The sequence below is a fragment of the Galeopterus variegatus genome, unplaced genomic scaffold, assembly GCF_000696425.1.
Source record: "Galeopterus variegatus unplaced genomic scaffold, G_variegatus-3.0.2 Scaffold4307, whole genome shotgun sequence".
Taxonomy (NCBI): Eukaryota; Metazoa; Chordata; class Mammalia; order Dermoptera; family Cynocephalidae; genus Galeopterus; species Galeopterus variegatus.
The window spans coordinates 67886-88139 of NW_007730418.1; the positions used below are offsets into that span (position 1 = coordinate 67886).

The 20254-nt window shown below is 38.2% G+C and overlaps 1 protein-coding gene across 1 annotated transcript in view; it reads left to right on the plus strand.

Moving 5' to 3' along the window:
- The window catches only part of RLIM (ring finger protein, LIM domain interacting), a 5002-nt gene extending 1092 nt beyond the window's left edge, over positions 1-3910 (plus strand). Inside the window, exons 2-3 of the mRNA XM_008587231.1 lie at positions 816-899; positions 2212-3910. Of these exons, the coding sequence (XP_008585453.1) occupies positions 816-899; positions 2212-3806 (1679 nt within the window). The 3' untranslated portion in view covers positions 3807-3910. The remainder of the gene's footprint in view (positions 1-815; positions 900-2211) is intronic.
- Positions 3911-20254: the final 16344 nt, after the last annotated feature.

The following is a 20254-nucleotide window of genomic DNA, read 5'->3' on the forward strand; positions in this document are numbered from 1 at the left end:
GAGCGGGAACCGGTCTGTATGTGGGATCCAAACCCTCGGGAGGGAGCGCCGCCGCGCTTCCCAAGCGGCGCACTTATCCAGTGCGCCATGGGGCCGGCCCCAAAAGTACTTTCTAAATTAGAAGGATACTTTTATAAATATGTTGTAATGTTATGTTCCCAAAGAAGTGAATTTTACTCACTCCTTGGCTTTCATCTCAAAGGGTACTTGTTTTCTTTTTTTTTAATTTGTTTTTGCATTAGTCCATTTCTGTCGCTTACAACAAAATACCTGGAACTGGGTGATTTATAAGAAAATAAATTTATTGCTTACAGTTTCAGGGGCTAGAAAGTCCAAAGTCCAGGGAACACATCTGGTGAGGGAAGTGATTCTACAGCAGTGCAGAATGTCACATGGCAAGAATGGCAGACAAGAAAAAGACTAACCTGTCATGTGCTCTTTTAAAACCCCCAGAACCACGCCCCTCACTGCCATTATTAATCCAATCACTACAGCATGGTCCTACAGTCTAATCATGTCTTCGAGGCTCAGCCTTTCAATTACCATAATAGGATTTCCCACCCTCTTTCCACTGTCACAGTGGGGACTAAGTTTTGGGGGGACGTTCAACCCAAGGCAGTTTTTAAAAAATTTGTTCTTAACTATAAACTATTTTAAAAACATATTTTTTCCCTAATCATTACGTGTCAAGTCACTTTGGGTCATTGATAAAGTATTTGATTGTCATGCCCCTAACTTCATCTTTGCCCCGTGGTGTGTGTGTGTTGTGTCACTGGTTTTCATTTGTAATTTGGCAAACGTTTTTTAACTTTCAGGTGAAAGTACTGAGGAAGAGTTGCTGAGACGGCTACAACAAATTAAAGAGGGCCCACCACCACAAAACTCAGATGAAAATAGAGGTATATTTTGCTTTGGCGGCAGGGGAATGGTCTGATGGAGTGGAGGATGGAATGATAGGAACTTTGTAATAGTAAATGTCAGTCAAAGATTATTCAGAAATGCCACAAAATAATCTGGTGCTAAGTAACTGCTCATAAAAAGAAAACTGGCATTTTCTTGATAATTGGTGAGAATGTCAGCATGTTTTTTCTCTCACCTTTGGGTTCTTTATGTTAATTGGGACACAGTAAGAAATGGCCTATTTAAATGTGACTTTCTTCCCTTGGTTTTTCACCTCCATTGGAATTTCCTCCTACTTAATTCTTTCTTTATAAACATGTGACTTCTTCACCAGCAAAAAGAAATGCTGTATTCTCTAACCCAGTGGTTCCCAGTATGGTATAGTTTTGCCCCCTAGGGGGCATTGGCAATGTCTGGAGACATTTTTGGTTGACATGACTGGGGGTTTGATACTGACATCTAGTAGATAGAGGGCAGGGATACTGCTGAACACCCCGACATGCTATAATGTTCAGCACAGCCCTCATGACAAAGAAGTAACTGGCTCAAAATGTCAGTAGTACAGCTGTTGAGAAATCCTGTTCTAACCTCAGGTCTGGTGTTTCCCTCCCAATGTGAAGTAGGGGCTTTGTGTAACCTAAGAGACTATAATAATAGTTTGGTTGTTGAACCTGCCATTATATGTACGATGCTAAATTCAGACTATTCGTTTGATTTAATCTTCAATTTCATGCCATTTTAAAATCTTGGTAATGTTAAAAAATATTCAAATGCTTTTAAATTTATAGACCTTGTTTATATTTTTGCTATAGCTATAATAGTCTTGTATTTTATTTTAAAACAATCTCATGTGTTATCAAAGGCACGTAAGCCTAGAAGAAGTTATGATGTAGACTAACGAAAATTTGACAGAAATGCAATTTGAACTAGAGTACTAGCACTGTCCCTTAACTAGTGTTTGCCTAGTTTGATTACGTTAGTGTTTTGGCAGTGGATTGAAAAAATGTTGTCTTTTGACAGTCCCACAGTGGTATGCTAGGTTCTGTATATGATGAGATACTGAAAATAGACCTTCTCCGGATTCCCTTTAAAAATAAAATAATTCTCTAGGATTAATTTGCTCTTTTCAAATGGAATTAAAATTTTCCTGCTTTTACAAATGTCTGTAGTGTAGTTTGCAAAAATCTGTAAATACGAAATCTCAGAATTTTTAAGTTCTTACGCTTAATTCAAAGTTTCAGAGCACTATTATATGATTGTTCTAATTTTAGTAGTTCCTTTTTGTCTCCCCCCCCCCTTTGTTTTAAATAGGTGGAGACTCTTCAGATGATGTGTCTAATGGTGACTCTATAATAGACTGGCTTAACTCTGTCAGACAAACTGGAAATACAACAAGAAGTGGGCAGAGAGGAAATCAGTCTTGGAGAGCAGTGAGCCGGACTAATCCAAACAGCGGTGATTTCAGATTCAGTTTAGAGATAAATGTTAACCGCAATAATGGAAGCCAAAATCCAGAGAATGAGAATGAGCCATCTGTAAGACGTCCTAGTGGAGAAAATATGGAAAACAATAGCCAAAGGCAAGTGGAAAATCCACGTTCTGAATCGACATCTGCAAGGCCATCTAGATCAGAACGAAATTCAACTGAAGCACTTACAGGAGAAGTACCACCTACCAGAGGTCAGAGGAGGGCAAGAAGCAGGAGCCCAGATCACCGGAGAACCAGAGCAAGAGCTGAAAGAAGTAGGTCACCTCTGCATCCAATGAGTGAAATTCCACGAAGATCTCATCATAGTATCTCATCTCAGACTTTCGAGCATCCTTTGGTAAGTGAGACTGAGGGAAGTTCTAGAACCCGGCACCATGTGACATTGAGACAGCAAATATCTGGACCTGAGTTACTAAGTAGAGGTCTTTTTGCAGCTTCTGGAACAAGAAATGTCTCTCAAGGAGCAGGTTCTTCAGACACAGCTGGCAGTGGTGAATCTACAGGATCAGGACAGAGACCTCCAACCATAGTCCTTGATCTTCAAGTGAGAAGAGTTCGTCCTGGAGAATATCGGCAGAGAGATAGCATAGCTAGCAGAACTCGGTCAAGGTCTCAGACGCCAAACAACACTGTCACTTATGAAAGTGAACGAGGAGGTTTTAGACGTACATTTTCACGTTCTGAGCGGGCAGGTGTAAGAACCTATGTCAGTACCATCAGAATTCCTATTCGTAGAATCTTAAATACTGGTTTAAGTGAGACTACATCTGTTGCAATTCAGACCATGTTAAGGCAGATAATGACAGGTTTTGGTGAGTTAAGCTACTTTATGTACAGTGATAGCGATTCAGAGCCTGGTGGCTCAGTTCCGAGTCGAAATCTCGAAAGGGCAGAGTCACGAAATGGAAGAGGGGGTTCTAGTGGTAGTAGCAGTTCTGGTTCCAGTTCAAGTCCTAGTTCCAGTTCGAGTCCTAGTTCCAGTTCCAGTGGTGAAAGTTCAGAAACTAGCTCAGAGGTGTTTGAAGGCAGTAATGAAGGAAGCTCATCATCAGGCTCATCAGGTGCCAGGCGAGAGGGTCGACACAGGGCCCCAGTCACATTTGATGAAAGTGGCTCTTTGCCCTTCCTTAGTCTGGCTCAGTTTTTCCTCTTAAATGAGGATGATGATGACCAACCTAGAGGACTCACCAAAGAACAGATTGACAACTTGGCAATGAGAAGTTTTGGTGAAAATGATGCATTAAAAACCTGTAGTGTTTGCATTACAGAATATACAGAAGGCAACAAACTTCGTAAATTACCTTGTTCCCATGAGTACCATGTCCACTGCATCGATCGCTGGTTATCTGAGAATTCTACCTGTCCTATTTGTCGCAGAGCAGTCTTAGCTTCTGGTAACAGAGAAAGTGTTGTGTAATTGAGATCTGAATTCTCAGCTATGTAGCTGGTATAGTGATGGGCAAACAGGAATCACTTGCTTTATGTCCACTTTTTGAGTGGTGCTTAAATGTAAAGTAAAAACTGAACTGAGTCATTGCTTTCTGAAGGAATCATTGTCCTTTCTGCAGTATCTGTCCCAGAATAAAAGGAAATATTTTAAAAGCAACATTTTAGGACCTAAAAATCTGATTTCAGTACCAGTTGGATTGATAGCATCTCTGTTACTGAAATCATATGCACTTGTCAGTTTCTCATTTGTTATCTTAAAAGATCTGCCTTAGCAATGGCTGCTATCTGTTCCGTGTTGATCTTTAAAATTTTCCACTCCATAGGAGAGGGGTGAAGGAAATTCCCAGTTTAGACTAAGTTATAGTATGTGTTTCATAAGTGATTACTTAAAGCTATACTGTTCCAGTTATTAGTTGACACAGATTCAGTCACATTCTGAATATTGTTTGTTCACCTTTCAGACTAGGTGATACTGGACATGTCAGTGTAAATAACACTAAGGTTAGGATCTTATAAGTGTGTAACTGTCTCCTAAGCCCATCACTGTGGCACACTGTAGAGTGAGCTCATAGTTTAATTGAGATATTTATCTTGTGGAAATAATAAGCCTATGCTTGTGTAAGTGAAAAAATCACATTCATTTGTTTAAAAATGTAAAGCTATTTTATAGAGGCTCAGTACTTTTCAAATGCACTGTTATATTAATGCATTAAAAATTGTAAAGTACCATGCTTAGAAATGAGCAAACTGCTTTTTGTGAGCCAGCATAGTAAAAAACACACCAAACAAAGTACAAAGCTGCTTTTGTAAGTGTGTAGATGTCAAGAGCAGAACATATCTATAATATTTAATGTATGTGAACAGCTACTGTGACATACAAAGAAAAGGACAGTGCAGTGTCAAACTGCGTTAAAGACCAATGGAAATTGTGTATTTTAACTTGGATTTAGGCAGGAAGTGAAAGATGGGAGGAATAAAGAAAAGTGCTCTGAAGAGTTCAGTTTTCATGAAGACAGTAATAATGCAGACATGAACTGGTTTCATAGTGAGAGCAGCAGCAGTGTGACCCGGTATTCTGCTTGAGTAGATGAAGCAGAAGGTCAGCAAATTTGGCAGAGCTTTGTTTTAAGAAAAACAAACCACTACCACCTAGCACAAGTTAAATTGATGTTTTTACAAGTCTGTTCCTCAAAAAAAAAAAAAAAAAAGGTGGAGTAAAGAGACTATAAATCACTTTTAGTATAAGAATTGCAGTTGGTACAGATATGTGTGCTACTAGGACAGTCTCGAATTCGTGTTGTTTTCGAGATTTGCCATTTGAGGTACCAGTGCACACTTGTTAATATTTTATTACTGTCTCTCTAACAGACCTAACATCTCACATTTAAAAACCAGTTGAAGAATTAAGGGATTTTTATCCTTTGTTGAAAGTGAGCCATGTTGGGTTATTTGAAATTCAAATTTTAATTGTGCTGCCCATATTTGAAGATAAGACTGCTGATTCATTTCTGTGGACATCACTTTATGTTGTTTTCTTAGTAGTAAGAATAGACTCATGATAACCCCAGTATTCTTATGAGGCCAGTTGGGGTTAGGGTTAGTCTGACTGTGGAACAGGTATTTGTTTTTCTGGGAAAAGCTGACAGGCCAAAAGAGTGATAGAACACATCCTTGGCCTTTAACGTAGTGAGCTAACTACCCTGACATAGTCAAATACTCTACAAAATAAGGAAGTCTGCATTAGGAATTATCTGGCTACCTTCACTGTTATCAACTTAGCTGTAAAGATTATTTCAAAGCTCATTCTGTCATGTTTTCTTCTGGCTTTCAGTCCTACCTAAATATCAAGGAAGTTAACTTGTAAATATGGTAGTTGTTTACTAAGGATATGTACTGCTCTTGCAAGGAAATAATGTCCAAACAAAGCTTCACTTATTTTTTTTAATATAAGCAGATTTCACTGTTTATGGCGCTTATGTAATACATTTTATCTTTTTAAAAATTGTCCATGTAAAAGTCAGGATTCCTTTATATTTGTGAGCCTCCTTGTCTCCTTTCCTAAGAGTGTAATCTGTGGTTTTCAGATTTGCAGGGTACTCCTGATTGGCTAAAAACAAATCCATTTTCCTCTTAGTATAGAGGTGTTCATTTTAAATACTTTAAAAACAACTGCAGCATATTCTAAGCATGAAAGAAAGCTATTGACAACAGGTACCTCCCTAATCTCCCAAGGTGTATTACTCATTTGTGAAGTATTAAAATAAGAGGTAACTCAAGCAGAATGCTGGTTATGAATGTAGATGTTGAAGCTATTCATAAACACTGGAAATAGTATTTTAAGTTTTTAGTCTTCAGTAGCATGCACATATTGGATATGTGCATGTGGACACTTTCAATAGCACTCATTAATTTCCATTGGTTTGTGTAGAATGAATACAAGAATTTGCTACTTAAGTTTTTATTTTGGGAAGTCCATGACTAATATATACTTACTAGTGTGGACACTGAAGACAAGATCATTTGTAGGTGTCAGATGTACAATGGAGAACAAATATCTTTTTTTTCCCCACCAGCATCCATACACCTACTCTTAAGAGAGCATTTTCTTGCAAAAGACTTTACGTTTAATTTGTATCTTTGCACTTTTTCTTTATTACAGAAAAGTTCTGTCTTTAAGACCTAGTTTGGACTTCATGGGTAATAGAAACAAGGAAAAAACAATGTTGGGAGATTACATTGTTCAAAACATAGGGAAAAGTACTAAGACCTGAACTTCCTTAAATATTTCAGATAGTTTTTAAAATTTGCTTACTAGACTGAAATGTTTTAAGTGTTTTGTTGTTCAACTCCAAGCAGCTGGAAAGGTTGAGCTTTATTACTACTAGAAACAAAATTGTACAAGTTGGGTCAAAAGTTTGCAGGCTTTATTTGTAGCAACAGTAGAAGATGAACCATGTTAATTTGGAACATTTGCTCTAAAAAGACCACATTAGTTATACTTCAGTGGTGTTAATGGAGATGGGGATTGAGAAAAGTGTTCACGTTAGTGTTGGAATGTAGATAATTGTACAGTTTGTCAGAAAACCTTTAGCGCCAGGATAAACACAAAATCTTTAAGAACATGATTATTGGAGTTCATCCATACTTGAGGATTAGGAAACTGGTTAGCTATGTTTGTTACCTCAAGTAATGTCATATTTCCCCCCTCCTCCCCAACACGCCCTTTCCGTGCCAACTATTTTCTCCTAGTGTCAGTGTCTCAAATTATATTTATGAAGAGTTATCACTTAATATGCTTTGTATTTAATCACCTGCTTCCCAAGTGTCCATGACATGAAATGGGTGAAGCATTAGCCTGTGACTTTCAGTCAGTTCCCAAAATACCCATGTGATAGGGAGGTAAATGTTGCAAAATGCCTCTTAAAAGGCCATTTTTACAGCTTGCTAGAATACGGTGGCACCTTGTGGTGGTTGTTATTTTTCTTTTAAAAATGTTGGATATTTTTATTATCCCCTCTTTTCTCCTTTGTTCTTTTGTGAACGAAAAAAAAATTGTAGTCTGCCTTATTTGATTTTTTTTTTTTTTTTTTTTTTTTTTTTTTTTTTTTTTTTTTTTTTTTTTTTTTTTTTTTTTTTTTTTTTTTTTTTTTTTTTTTTTTTTTTTTTTTTTTTTTTTTTTTTTTATGTTTTACCTTACTGGCTTCCCTGTCAAATGTTTTACCAATGTTAAAGTACACAGAAGCCACGTTCGCAGGGCACTTTTATTCTTTTCTAGTCTGATAAGACTATGCTGACTCCCACTTTCTGAAGTATTCTGTATCTTAGTAATACAAGAGATTGATAAGACACAAGTTTGTGTCAGGTGTCTTTTTTTTTTTAAGTATAGTATAATTCTTCAGTATGTTTAATATTCAGTAACAGTGTTGTAATTCATTGAGTTAACTAGTAAATTGTGTGCTTTTGAAAAAAACATTTGAAAATGTAAATTGACATAACATGCTTCATTTGGAAAGTTAAAGTGCAAGGTTCGAGGAACTAGTATTTCACTTATTTCTAAATCAGATTTTTAGTAAGCAATTAAAAACAGCTGTGAGTTCAGTACCCGCCCTTTAAAAATTTTAGCACTCTGAAATTAATGCTTAACTGGAACACTTATAAAATATTATCTAATACTCCAAGTGAGTGATCACATTTAGTTTGTATCTAAAAGTTTGAATCTAAAAGTCTACAGCATAGAATAGAGCTGTTATTGGGGTGTTAGCACTCTCAAAGAGTAATAACAGAACAGGTTGTGTCAGTTTTATGATTCTTTTCATGTCTGTTTGGGTGTTTTGATTCAAAGCCGAAGGAAATAGGCACATTCTCCAGCACTCTTAAAATTATAGTGATATTTTCTTGATTAGGATTTGTTTACTGAGGTTCCACAAGCTGCTCTGTAGTCAGTTGGGTTGAGTGGTAGATATGTCAAAGACATGCAGTGCAAATGAACCCCGTCATACCACTGTGCCTCGTTATTTCAAGGTTTTTATATCAGTTCCTCATATTGCAGATTTATTCTAATACCGAGGTGTGGTTGAACCAGCTGCCCAGCCTTAACTCTGTATCTAGTGCTCCACTACTAACATTCTTGTAAACTGATTGATTTGTATGTGTATTAACTGTCCAATGTTTGGATTTTACCTCTTGATAGTTCCATTTGTCCCTGGTGCTGCTTTTAAAGATGTAGGGCCATGTGATCAGGTATCAAGTTGAATAGGTATGCAGTTGACCTGGTTATGTATCTGTGCCTGTTTTATCTTCTCCCAGGAAGAGCTGCTTTGGTATAGATGTTTACTTGGATTCATATAAAGAACTGGGCAGCAATCTTGGAAAGCTTCTGAAGCCTATAAGAACCTGAAGAGATTTGGAGGGGGAACAATAACAAAGGCTGCCTTTATATCTTTGAACATGAAGCACATAAAAGTATGTTCTGTAAAGACTTAAGTGATTGTTATACCAGGGCTTCCTGACCTCTGGGAGAGATGCAAAAAAGCAGAGAGGAGCACAAAGTGAAGTGAATTTGTTTGGCTTGCTTTATCTGGTTTCTCATTTTCTTTCAGTTTAAACTTGAATATAATATCCTTATCCAATATCTATCCAGCAGACTCCTGGTTGGGAAGCCCTTTGTTAAATTTTGAGAATGTACCCAGTTTTCTTTTTCTTTCTTTTTCTTTTTTTGTACAGTGCTTTACATCTGCTAAAAATTGTTTAATGCAAAACAAGACCTTGAAAGGTCAGTCATATTAAAGCTGGTTTGGTTATTGTTATCTTTTAGGAAGAAGCTTTTTCCCTATGTAAGATGTCATAACTGCAGATTTAAAATATAGACTATCAATAAAATGCATGAAATGAACATTTGTGTTTGATCATCTCTCGTTGGGTTTTTCTTTAAAAGGGGGAATCTGATAAAGAATTTTTGGCTTCAAACCAATGTCAAATGACTTGATTTTTAGAATCAAGTGGAATTACACTGCAACCTTTATTGATTCCTCTCACCGATATGAGTGTGGGCAGGTACTGGTTTATGTGATATAACTTCCATTTTATCTGTGTTGTGTAGTTGAATGGCTTAATCTCTGGTAAAATTAAAGTATATTCCAATACAAGAATCCTGGGAATGTTTATGTAAATGACATTTTAAATAGGTGCATCTTTGCTGTTTCTCGTATTCTTACCATTGCCCTGACCACTCGCTTACTTGACGTCTATATATACACAAAAGCCTTTGTAGGTGTGCATGTGTGCTTGTGCAGCTTGTCTTCCATCCCTTCCTCCAGCCTCTTAGACATGTTGCCTAAGCCACTAAGATGTCCTTGTTTCAAATAGACTGTTATATTCGGATACCTAGATGGGACTTGCCCTTGATATTCATTTAGCTCGTGGTGAATTTTATTATAGTTCCATTTCCTCTGGTGCCTACAGAGCTCTCTATCATTGGTGTTGGAACTCAGTTCCTTGGGATGGTTTTGGCGAGGTCAGCTCTTCACCTCACAACCTTCCCGGTGTTTTTTTTTGTTTGTTTGTTTGTTTTTTAAAGATGACCGGTAAGGGGATCTTAACCCTTGGCTTGGTGTTGTCAGCACCACGCTCAGCCAGTGAGCGAACCAGCCATCCCTATATGGGATCCGAACCCGGGGCCTTGGTGTTATCAGCACCGCACTCTACCGAGTGAGCCACAGGCTGGCCCCTTCCCGGTGTTTTAATTTTAGTGTCGTTCATGATTCTGTTCTTTGAAACAACACCACCACTGGAAAGTTTGTGCTCTAGACAATGTAAGCCAATGCACAGGCATCTATTTGGGTGTAAATTGGTGAAAAGTACCTAACATACCTGGATAAGATGATTTATCTGGGTGGATATGCACTCTTAAAAAATATGTCATTTTAAAAAATATGAAAGGGTCCAGTTTATTTGAGGTCTTTGAATTCAGGCAAGATTTAAATCTAAGACTTTGCAAATGTGTTACTAATGGCTATATTAAAAATAGCTAAACTTTTCCGATTGCTGTCAGGCTTTGTATTAAGTACTCTATATAAATGATTTAATCTACACAGTGAGTGTGAGGTGGAAGTATTAGCACCTCATTTTATAAGTTACACAGCTGAGATGTAGGCGTTAAGCAATTTGCCCAGAGTCACATAGTAACTGGTAGAGTATTTCCACTCAGATCTTTGATTACAGAGTTTATCTTACTTCCCTTAGTCCTGTTGCTATGTGACCTCTAATTTGTTTTTGAATATTTATCCCAAGCCTTAGACTAGATTGCTTACAAGGTATCATTTCTTAGAATAAACATCAGTTTGGGCTGATTCGCCAAGAAAAACTTAGAAGGGCAAATTATTTCTTCTCAGAAGTATTAAAGGTCATGTATAGTAAATTCAGTAATCACTTTAGGCATTACCAAATATGCCATATGAAAAATGTGAACCTTCATCTTAGAAGGTTAAGAATATCTTGTAATTAACCCTAGGGCAAAAGCATCAAGGTTTATTTCCAAAATTTCTGGAAGTAGGCTGGAATAAAAGTTTTGGGAATCTTTAATGTTTAATGGTTAAAGCCCCTTATTACATGTGCTCTTGGCCCCAATTATGACTTGATTTGAACTATAAAATGACTAGAAAGAATTGCAGCTTGCCCTTTTTTCTTTTAGTATGCCAGCCAGCTCACTTGCATCCAAATGAATGCCCTTTAAAGTTAGTAGCCTTGGGCATTCCAAGAATGTTATCATTGCTCAGAAGATACTTGGAACTTATTTAAATAGCCTTTAGAAACAATTTTTTTATGAGCCACTGAGAGAATCAACTCTATTCAGTTTGTTCATTTTATTTACCACCTTTGAGATGAGTCTTGGCTGTTTCCAAGAATTATCTTTTTCTCAGTGGATGTAAATTTGCCACCCTTAAGCATATTCAAGAATGTACTATGCACTCTAAAGGCAATCGCAAGCAAGACATTTCCATATTATAAGTGCAGTAGTAGTTAGAATAAGTAAGTGGCTGCTGGTGGTGAGTATTTGAAAAGATTATCATGCCTCAATTGAAGCACAGAGAGAAAGATACAATCCCCACCCACAAGGAGCAAGCATTTTGGGATGGTGGGGGGTTGTAAATAGATAATACTACCAAAGCATAAGAGGTGTACGTACTATAATTATCCATCTCCATTCAAATACATCATAATTTCTAGAGCTAGTGTTATGTTTGAGGGGAGCAGTGAAGGGTAATGGGATGAACAATGGCTCATGTGAATTAGGAATTTGTTTCCTCAGCTAATAGGAGTTAAATGTGTATTGTGCTCCTACTACATCTAGGCATTGTGCTAGTTCAAGGTTTCTCTTCCCTTTGTTTTTGGCAAGATGGGGATCTGAAGCCTGTGAAATACTGCTAAATTTCTCAGTTGACTGGTGAATTGTATACCTACTTTTTAAAAAAATTCACCATTGATTATATGAACCAGATGTTCTAGAATAGAGCTGCCCATTAGAAATATAATGCAAGTCACATGAAATTTCTAATTTTCTATCAGCTGCATTACAAAAGTTAATGTGTAAAGAAATTAATCTTAATACTTTTATTTAACACAGTAAATATTTCAACATGTAATCAATATAAAAGTTATTAGATATTTACATTGGTTTTTTTTATATAGTGAGTTTTCAAAATTTGGGGTATATTTTACACTTACAATACATCTCAGTTTGGACAGGGCACATTCCAGATTCTCAATAACCACAAGTGGCTAGTGGCTACCGTATTAGGCCAGTGCAGTTCTGAACAATATGGGGAAGAGTGACTAAAGTGGGTAGGATGCAAATGGTGACGAGTTTCAAGTTTGCCTGTGGATATGCATAGGCACAACTTATCTGCTTATCTACACTACCCCAGAACTAAATAAGCCTCATTCTCTTAATTGTGCATCAAAGCTGTGGTTTACGGTGTCTATCAAAGCTTACAAAACTAACAGATTTTTCCTCCCCTTTTGAGGTTAAAAGAATATGCTCCCTACCAATGCTTGAAGTCTCTTAAGAATTAGGAAAAGACCTGGTTGAGGATCTCATGATTTAAAAGGGAAGCCCATCACAACTGCAGCATTATGTAGCAGCTAGTAAATGGCAGTTGTTATATTTATTTATTGCAGGAACAAACACCCAAAATTTTACATAGAGCCTCTCAATTCTGTTCCTGATATGTTAAAATAGTACAGATAACTAATTGGCAGGCGGTTCATCTGAAATAGCTGTATTTGAATATTGTGGGCATTTGTTAGAAATGGCTAACCTGAATTTACAATCTGTTTCTACTTTGCAGCTAGATAGTAAGCAATAATATGTGTATTTGAGTTTCCTAGGGCTGAAGGGGAAAAGTTGACCACATGAGAATAAAGGGTACCAGATCAGATATCAGCCCATGAAAGCATGTATTTCCCAACACCAGGTCTCTGATGCCATTGCTGAAAGTTTTGTTTGGCAACATAGAGTGAAATATTAACAGTCCTGTGAAGAAAGAGCCTTTGGAGTTGAGGTTTTGGGAAAAGCTGATTCATTTTGCTTGGCTTTACTTGTATTTTCTGTGTGAATGTAACGTAACATTTTCTGTGGCCTTTTAATTTAAGAATCTAAAAACCAATTTAGTAATAGAGGACAAATATTGGTTTCTAGTGTGGGTGACTCCACGCTATCTCTGATTGCTTGCTTGTAAGAAGTCAGAGGAGCACATCACCCATATTTTTTTTCAGAATCTTGGGTGTAGCCCCTGTAGATTAAAGGCGAAAATTCAGGAAAATTTATTCATTCATTTTGTTTTGCCTTTGTCCTATCCTTTTCTGGGAGAAAGAAAAGAATGGAACAGTGTTGATGCACTGATAGCATGAAGGTACAGGATTGTTACTAGGAAGGAGAGACCAACTCGGCAACTAATCCCAAATTCTGCCCTATTGCTCTGATGGAAAAGAAACCTTCCCCTAATAATTAAGCTATCATCTCCAGCATCTGAATTAATCCCTTTTCTCTAAGTTTGGGGACCCGTAGCATCTACATATTAAAACAGGAAAATCATTCAGTCTAATCTAAATAGAAATACATTCCAAGCTTCATTTTAGTATAGATGCTACTTAGTAGGCCTTGTACAGATGTGGGCACTGACTAAGCCCTTTTTCTGTCCTTTTTGTTAAGACTGAGGTCAAAACAACGTGGAAAAAAAATAAAGCTGGAGAGACCCTTCTTTTTCTTTCCCTCCATCCCACCCCAAGGTATTCCCTTCAGTATATATTATTGGTATATTTTATTTTTGAATACCTTGTAAATTAACTGTCCAGCATACTCATATACTAACTAGGCCTGGCTTAGGCCTTTTTACCTGTTTTAAAATGTCAGTTTATAGCTCAGTTGGTTAGAGCGTGGTGTTATAACACCAAGGTCAAGACTTTGAATCCCTGCACCGGCTAGCCGCCCAGAAAAAAAAAAAAAAAAGGATAGTAAAAATGTCAGTTGATAAACCAGAGCTTAGAGACTTGAGCAGGCTAGATTCCTGACTCTGACAACTTTGTGGGTGACTCAAGTATCTACCTATAACTTCCAAAGAGGTACCGTGGGACCCTCAAGAAAACATACTGTGATTTATAGCACCCACGCTTTCCAGTCACCACCACTCTGCACACCCTTTGATCCCACTGAAAAGTTAACATGAACTGCCAGCATAGCCCTGAAATGGAGGGGTGGTAGAGAATTATGGATTGGCAAGTAGGTCACATCCCAAAATATGTGGAATACCTATCTATTAGCTGCAAGGCCTTTTACATTTGTCCTCCTATTTGATACTCATAACAACTGGCAGGCAATTGGGTATTTGCATTTTATAGGTGAAATAGAATTAGAGGTTGAGTGACATGCTTCAGGTCCCATTGCCAGTATAGATCATTAAAAAAAAATATGGGAATCTATGTCCCAAGCACTGCTCCAGGTGCAGGGGATACTGTAGTCAACAAGACAAAGGCCCCTTCCTTCATGGAGGTTACACTCTAATGGAGGCAGATAATATATTTGTAAATACAAATTCACATAGTGATTAAATGCTGGGAAGAAAATAAAATGGAGTGATGTGATTGTGACTGAGATAGGGTAGGGTGGTTGGAGAAGACCATTCTGAGGAGGCGACACAGGCTGAGACCTGAATGGATAGAAGAAGCAAGAAACTTCCAGCCCTAGGGAATAAGCTCAGGTCATTATTTGGAAGGAGGAAAAGGGGCTGTGTTGAAAGGGGGAAATATAAGAGAAAAGGCAGGAGCCAATTCATGAGAGTTTTATAGCCCAAGGAAGGGAGATAGGATTTTATTCTGAGATGAGAAGCAGTTGGTGAGTCTCAATCATGGGAGTGGCATGCTGTGACTTAAGGTGACAAAATCATGGCTAGAAGACAGATCTGAATCTAGGGCCACTGCATGACACCACAGCAAATGACTGTCCCTTACCTGCCCTTTTCCTTCTCCAAGCGGAAGAGCAGAAAAGCTGGGTCCATGATACCCTGCGATGGCTCTGCAAGTACCTAGGATTTTGACTTCTTTTTCCAGGTTTCCTTGCTTTCCTAAGAAACTTCATTTGTGGAATTCACATAAAAAGTGATGCGGCTATGTATTATTTTATTCTAATCTGATTTGAATGAACTTTTTCTGCCATCGCTGAGAAAATTCTCAGATAATAGGACCTGATACCACAAATAAAATGAACCAACTCACTGATTAGGCCAGTATTGCTCTGTTTTTCTTTGCTAATACCTGTAGAGGGCAGGATTGCCCAGATAATGAACCAAAGAGACAGCTGCGTTTTAAATTTTTTTAAAGAGCCAGCTGATGACACAAATCCTTTTAACTGCATGCCTCTTGGTGGTTTCTTGTTAGTGATTTTAGTGATGGGTAACCTAAATTCAGCACACTCAGGTGAATCAAATAAATTTAACATTTATAAGCTAATATGCCCTGGCATCTTAGGATAGACAATCACCCAACACAGCAGCCTGCATCTAGGCAGGTCCACATTTCAAATCATCCCAAGAGAATTGGTAGCAGAAAAATGGGAGACTGGATTGAATGTTTCCAGTTACTGAGGGGATATGGGGCCCTAACATAGTCATAGGGATAGGGGCCCTCAGCCTCGGTGCTCAGGTTCTTAGTTCATCTTCTGGGTCTCAGATATAAGGGCAAAAGTGCAGGGGCAGCTGTGGGCCCAAAGGAAAGGCAGTTGCAGGCTACAGCTTAGGAATCAGGCCAAGTTACATGGAAATTGGCTCCTTTTCTGCTTGTTATGGTGGCATACACTGCTTCTCTAGTCTGAGCAAGTAGATTTGTCTTGCAGTCCTACCTCATCTCTTTGCCATGCCACTTCTAACTGTTGGGATATGTCACATTCCCTCTGGATCCCAGGGATTTTCAGAGCTGCAGGTGAGTGCTGTGGAGCCTGACTCATCTGCAGAGGTGTCTTCTCAGGCTAAGCAACAAGTTTTGGGAAGAGATTCTAGTTCAGTGGGTGTGGAAAGAGCTACTGGTTCTAACCTTGCTATGACAAAAGGCTCTGCGAATAGAACATTTTATAGGGACCCTAGTCCTGTGTAAGACACTCACATAGGAAAGTTAACTCCTGGTGGCTTCCCTGCCCCACCCCCCTCTATTTTTACTCCTTCAGAAAAACCTATTCACGTGGAGAGCCAACTGAATTATTAGAATTGTGTCTGGATAAGGACAAATGGCCCCAGGGACTTTGTTTTAGAGGTAATATAAGGGTCCAGGGCTGTAAGAGTAATGAACAACAATGATCTCATTGAGCTGATAATCCATGGAGAGTTGAAATGGGTATCTAAAGAAAGGTGTAGTGAAAAGAAAAAAAGGTTTAAGAGCCAGTTAGACTTAGATTCATATGCCTCTTACAAGCTGTGTGGTTTTAGATATGACATTTACCCTGAGTCTCAATTTTCCTTCCTGCAAAGTGGGGATAATGATGCCTACTTTGTTGGGAAGCTTAGCAATCACATATGTAAATTTCTTAGCACTTTTATAGTAGAGACATTCTGTTGAGCTATTATTATTAATAAGGTAGGAAATCAGTACTGCCCAGCATGGGAGGAGGTGGCTAGGCCAATCTCCAATGGCTGTACATCTGATTTTGAAACATTTTAAAAAGACTGTGTGGTCTGGGATACCAACTTCAATAAAAATGAATACATTTGCCCAATGTTCTTTGGATGCCCAAGGAAGTCTACTAGATTTGTGTGAAGGCAACAGGCAGGGAGACAGACACAGTTGCTCTAGGGTAATAATACCTGTTCATTGTGAGACAGTAGGGAAAAACCAAAAAGCCCACATAACAGGTTTTACTAGGTATACTAGGATTACACCTAATTGCCTGTGAAGCAACAAATCAATGGCTAAACATTTGTTGCTATGGCAACCTTTTTGCTCAGCATCTAGCCATTATTTAGAGGCTACAGCAGGGAGCTGGATGAGCAAATAATTGGATATTCCAGGTGCAAAACAAAACAAAAACCAAAAACAAACAAAAATATCTGCTGGTAAATAGAATAATTGGCAAAAGAAGCATCTTACAACAGTTCTCTTAAAACTTGCATGTGTCTCAACAAAGCTTCTAAACATGCAGAGTGATGCTAAAAAGGAAATCTTTGATACAGCTTGAAAAGATTGAGAAGCAAAAGAAATGTGAAAGGTATAGATCTCAGGCCTAAATAAAGCTCTTGTTAGAAACCACGGACTCCCAGAATCTTAGCTAGAATTTTTCCTGTTTCCCCTCCTATAATTTAGGCATCCTCTTTGCTAGGAACAGCAGCCTCCAGGTATTCTTTATCAACCTTTTAGACACTGTATCTAGCAGCCTTTTGATTGTAATCAGCATCCTCAGGTCTGAGTTGAACTAAGATTTTCCTTTTTTCTTCTAAAAGGAGTGAAACTAGTCCTAGGTCAGAGTCAGCCTGCAAAAAACCTCTGAGGCAATTCATCCTGAGGGAACCCCTCTTTGCATTATCCCATCCACCCCACAAAGCCCTGCTAGTTTTCCTCGACGTGCCCAGGATGGTTCAAGGCTTCAGCCATCAGAGATCATAGCTGAGAAAAAAAAGCACTATTAAGACCCTTCATTTTTCTCTCTGTAGTTAACACCACTCGACTTTACCTACCACCACAGTATTATTGTTCCTTTATATAAGAATTGTTTATTTTCTGATTACAGAAGAAATTTCTCCATGGTTTTAACTATGTATCCCTCATACCCTGATGACTCATAAAGCTATATCTCTAGACTTGACCCCTCCCTGGAGCTTTAGACATTTTTCCCCACAGTTGTTTATGGACATCTCAACCTGAATAGTGCAGGCACTTTAGATTCATGGAATATCCTCCTCCTATCTCAATAGGTGGCACCATGTAGTGTTCAGCAGTGAACTTGAATGGCTAATGAGCGGGCCATTTCTCAACAGAGAAGATCATGAAGTAGGCAAGAAGCTTCTATGAACTTAGCCAGAACTTAAGGCTCACTTTAAAGAGTTAGGAGTGGAGGTTAGAAAATCTACCCTAGCAATATGTATTTAAGTGTATGGCTACTAAAAACAGTTGAGCCATCTAGAGGGAGAAGATTCAGTAGGGAGAAGGGACTCTCAAGGGAAATCTGACCAATGAAAAGAGCTAGAACAAGTTTGGTATAAGGGAATGTGATAAAAGTGTGAACAAATTGATGCTGAAGAGCACACTGGTGAAAGTTATTGAGTTTTGAGAGCCCCCCAAGGAAGGTTAGATCTTTTTTCTTTTCTTTTCTTTTTTTTTTTTGTACTTTTTGAGACCGGCCGCATCGTGCTCAGCCAGTGAGTGCTGTGAGCGCACCGGTCATCCCTATATAGGATCCGAACCCACGGCGGCAGCGCTGCTGCTGCACTCTCCCGAGTGCGCCACGGGCTTGGCCCAGATCTTTTTTCTTTTTAAAAAAAAGATGACCGGTAAAGGGATCTTAACCCTTGGCTTGGTGTTGTCAGCACCATGCTCAGCCAGTGAGCGAACTGACCATCCCTATATAGGATCCAAACCCATGGCCTTGGTGTCAGCACCACACTCTCCTGAGTGAGCCATGGGCTGGCCTGGAAGGTTAGATCTTAAGACAGTAATAAAAGTTGCAAGGTCTCAGTGCTGCCCTAACAGTTGTGTAACACTAGGCCAGTCACCTGCCCTTTTGGTGTCTCAGTTTCCCTATCTGTAAAATAAGGGATTTGGACTAATTTTTTCCAGCTAATTCAATTTTTAATTTTAAAACAATTATAAATTCACACGGAATTGGAAAGATAGTAGAGAGAGGCACTGTTTGCCCTTCACCCAGTTTCCCCTGATGGCTACATCTTATGTAACTGTAGTACAGTGTCATCACCAGGAAATTGATACTGGTAAAATGTGTGTGTATAGTTCTATGCCACTTTGTCACATGTGAAGATTCATATAGCCACCACAGCTACCAAGATACAGAACTATTCCATCACCCTCAAAGATCTCCTTCATGCTATCCATTTATATTCACATTCGTACCCGCTTTCCCCACCCTCCCCCTAACCCCTGGCAATCAGTAATCTGTTCTCCATCTCTATCATTTTGTCATTCTGAGAATGTTGTATAAATGGAATGATACATTATGTGACCTTTTGAGATTGGCTTTTTGTCATTCAGCATAATGCCGTTGAGATCCATCCAAGTTGTTGTGTGTATAAGTAGTTTGTTCCTTTTTATTGCTGAGTAGTATTTCATCATATGATGTACCACAGTTTGTTTAACCATTCACCTATTGCAGAACATTTTGGTTGCTTCCAGATTTTGGATATTACAAAGAATTCCATGAACAATCATAAGTTTTCATTTCTCAGGAATAAATGCTCAGGAGTGCAATTTTGGGTTGTATAATGATGTATGATCAGCTTTTTAAGAAACTGTCAAACTGTTTTCTACAGTGGCTGTAACATTTTACATTCCCATGGCAATATAGAAAGATCCAGTTTCTCCATATTCTTGCCAGTATTTAGTTATTGTCACCATTTATTATTTAGATGTTCTAATAAATATTCAGTGACCTTTGTTTGCATTTCCCTAAAGCAAGTAATGTTGAACATCTTTTTATGTGATTATTTGCCATGTGTATGTCCTCTTCAGTGAAAAATGTCTCTTAATGTCTTTTGCCCATTTTTGAATTTGATTGTTTGGGGTTTTTTTCTGTTGAGTTTTTGATAAATATATTCTGGATATGAGTCCTCTGTTAGGTATGTGGGTTGCAAGTATTTTCTCCCAGTGTGTAGCTTGTATTTTCATCCTGTTAACAGCATCTTTTGCAGAGCAAAATTTTTCACTTTTGATAAAATCCAAATTTATTGATTTTTCCTATGGATTGTGCTTTTGATGTCATATCTAAGAAACTCCTCTCAAGCCATAGGACCTGAAGATTTTCTCCTGTTTTCTTCTAAAAGTGTTACAGTTTTACATTTTACATTTTACATTTTAGTCTAAACATTTTTATTTTATTTTTGTGTAAGGTGTGAGGTTTAGGTCAAAGTTCTTTTTTTTTTTTTTTTTTTTGCCTATGGCTAGCCAATTGCTCTGCCACCATTTGTTAAAAATTGTATTTCTACATTAAATTGCTTTGTCAAAAATTAGTTGATCATACTTTTGTGCCATACTATGTCAAGGTTCTCTGTTCTGTCTCATAGTTCTATATATCTATTCCTCTACCAATACCACAGTCTTTTTTTTTTTTTTTTGTCTTTTTCTGTGTCCAGCAACGGATCGCAACCCTCAGTGTTGCCCCCCTACCGGACCGGGGACCGCCAACCTGTCTGCAGCCTCCAGCCCCACTCC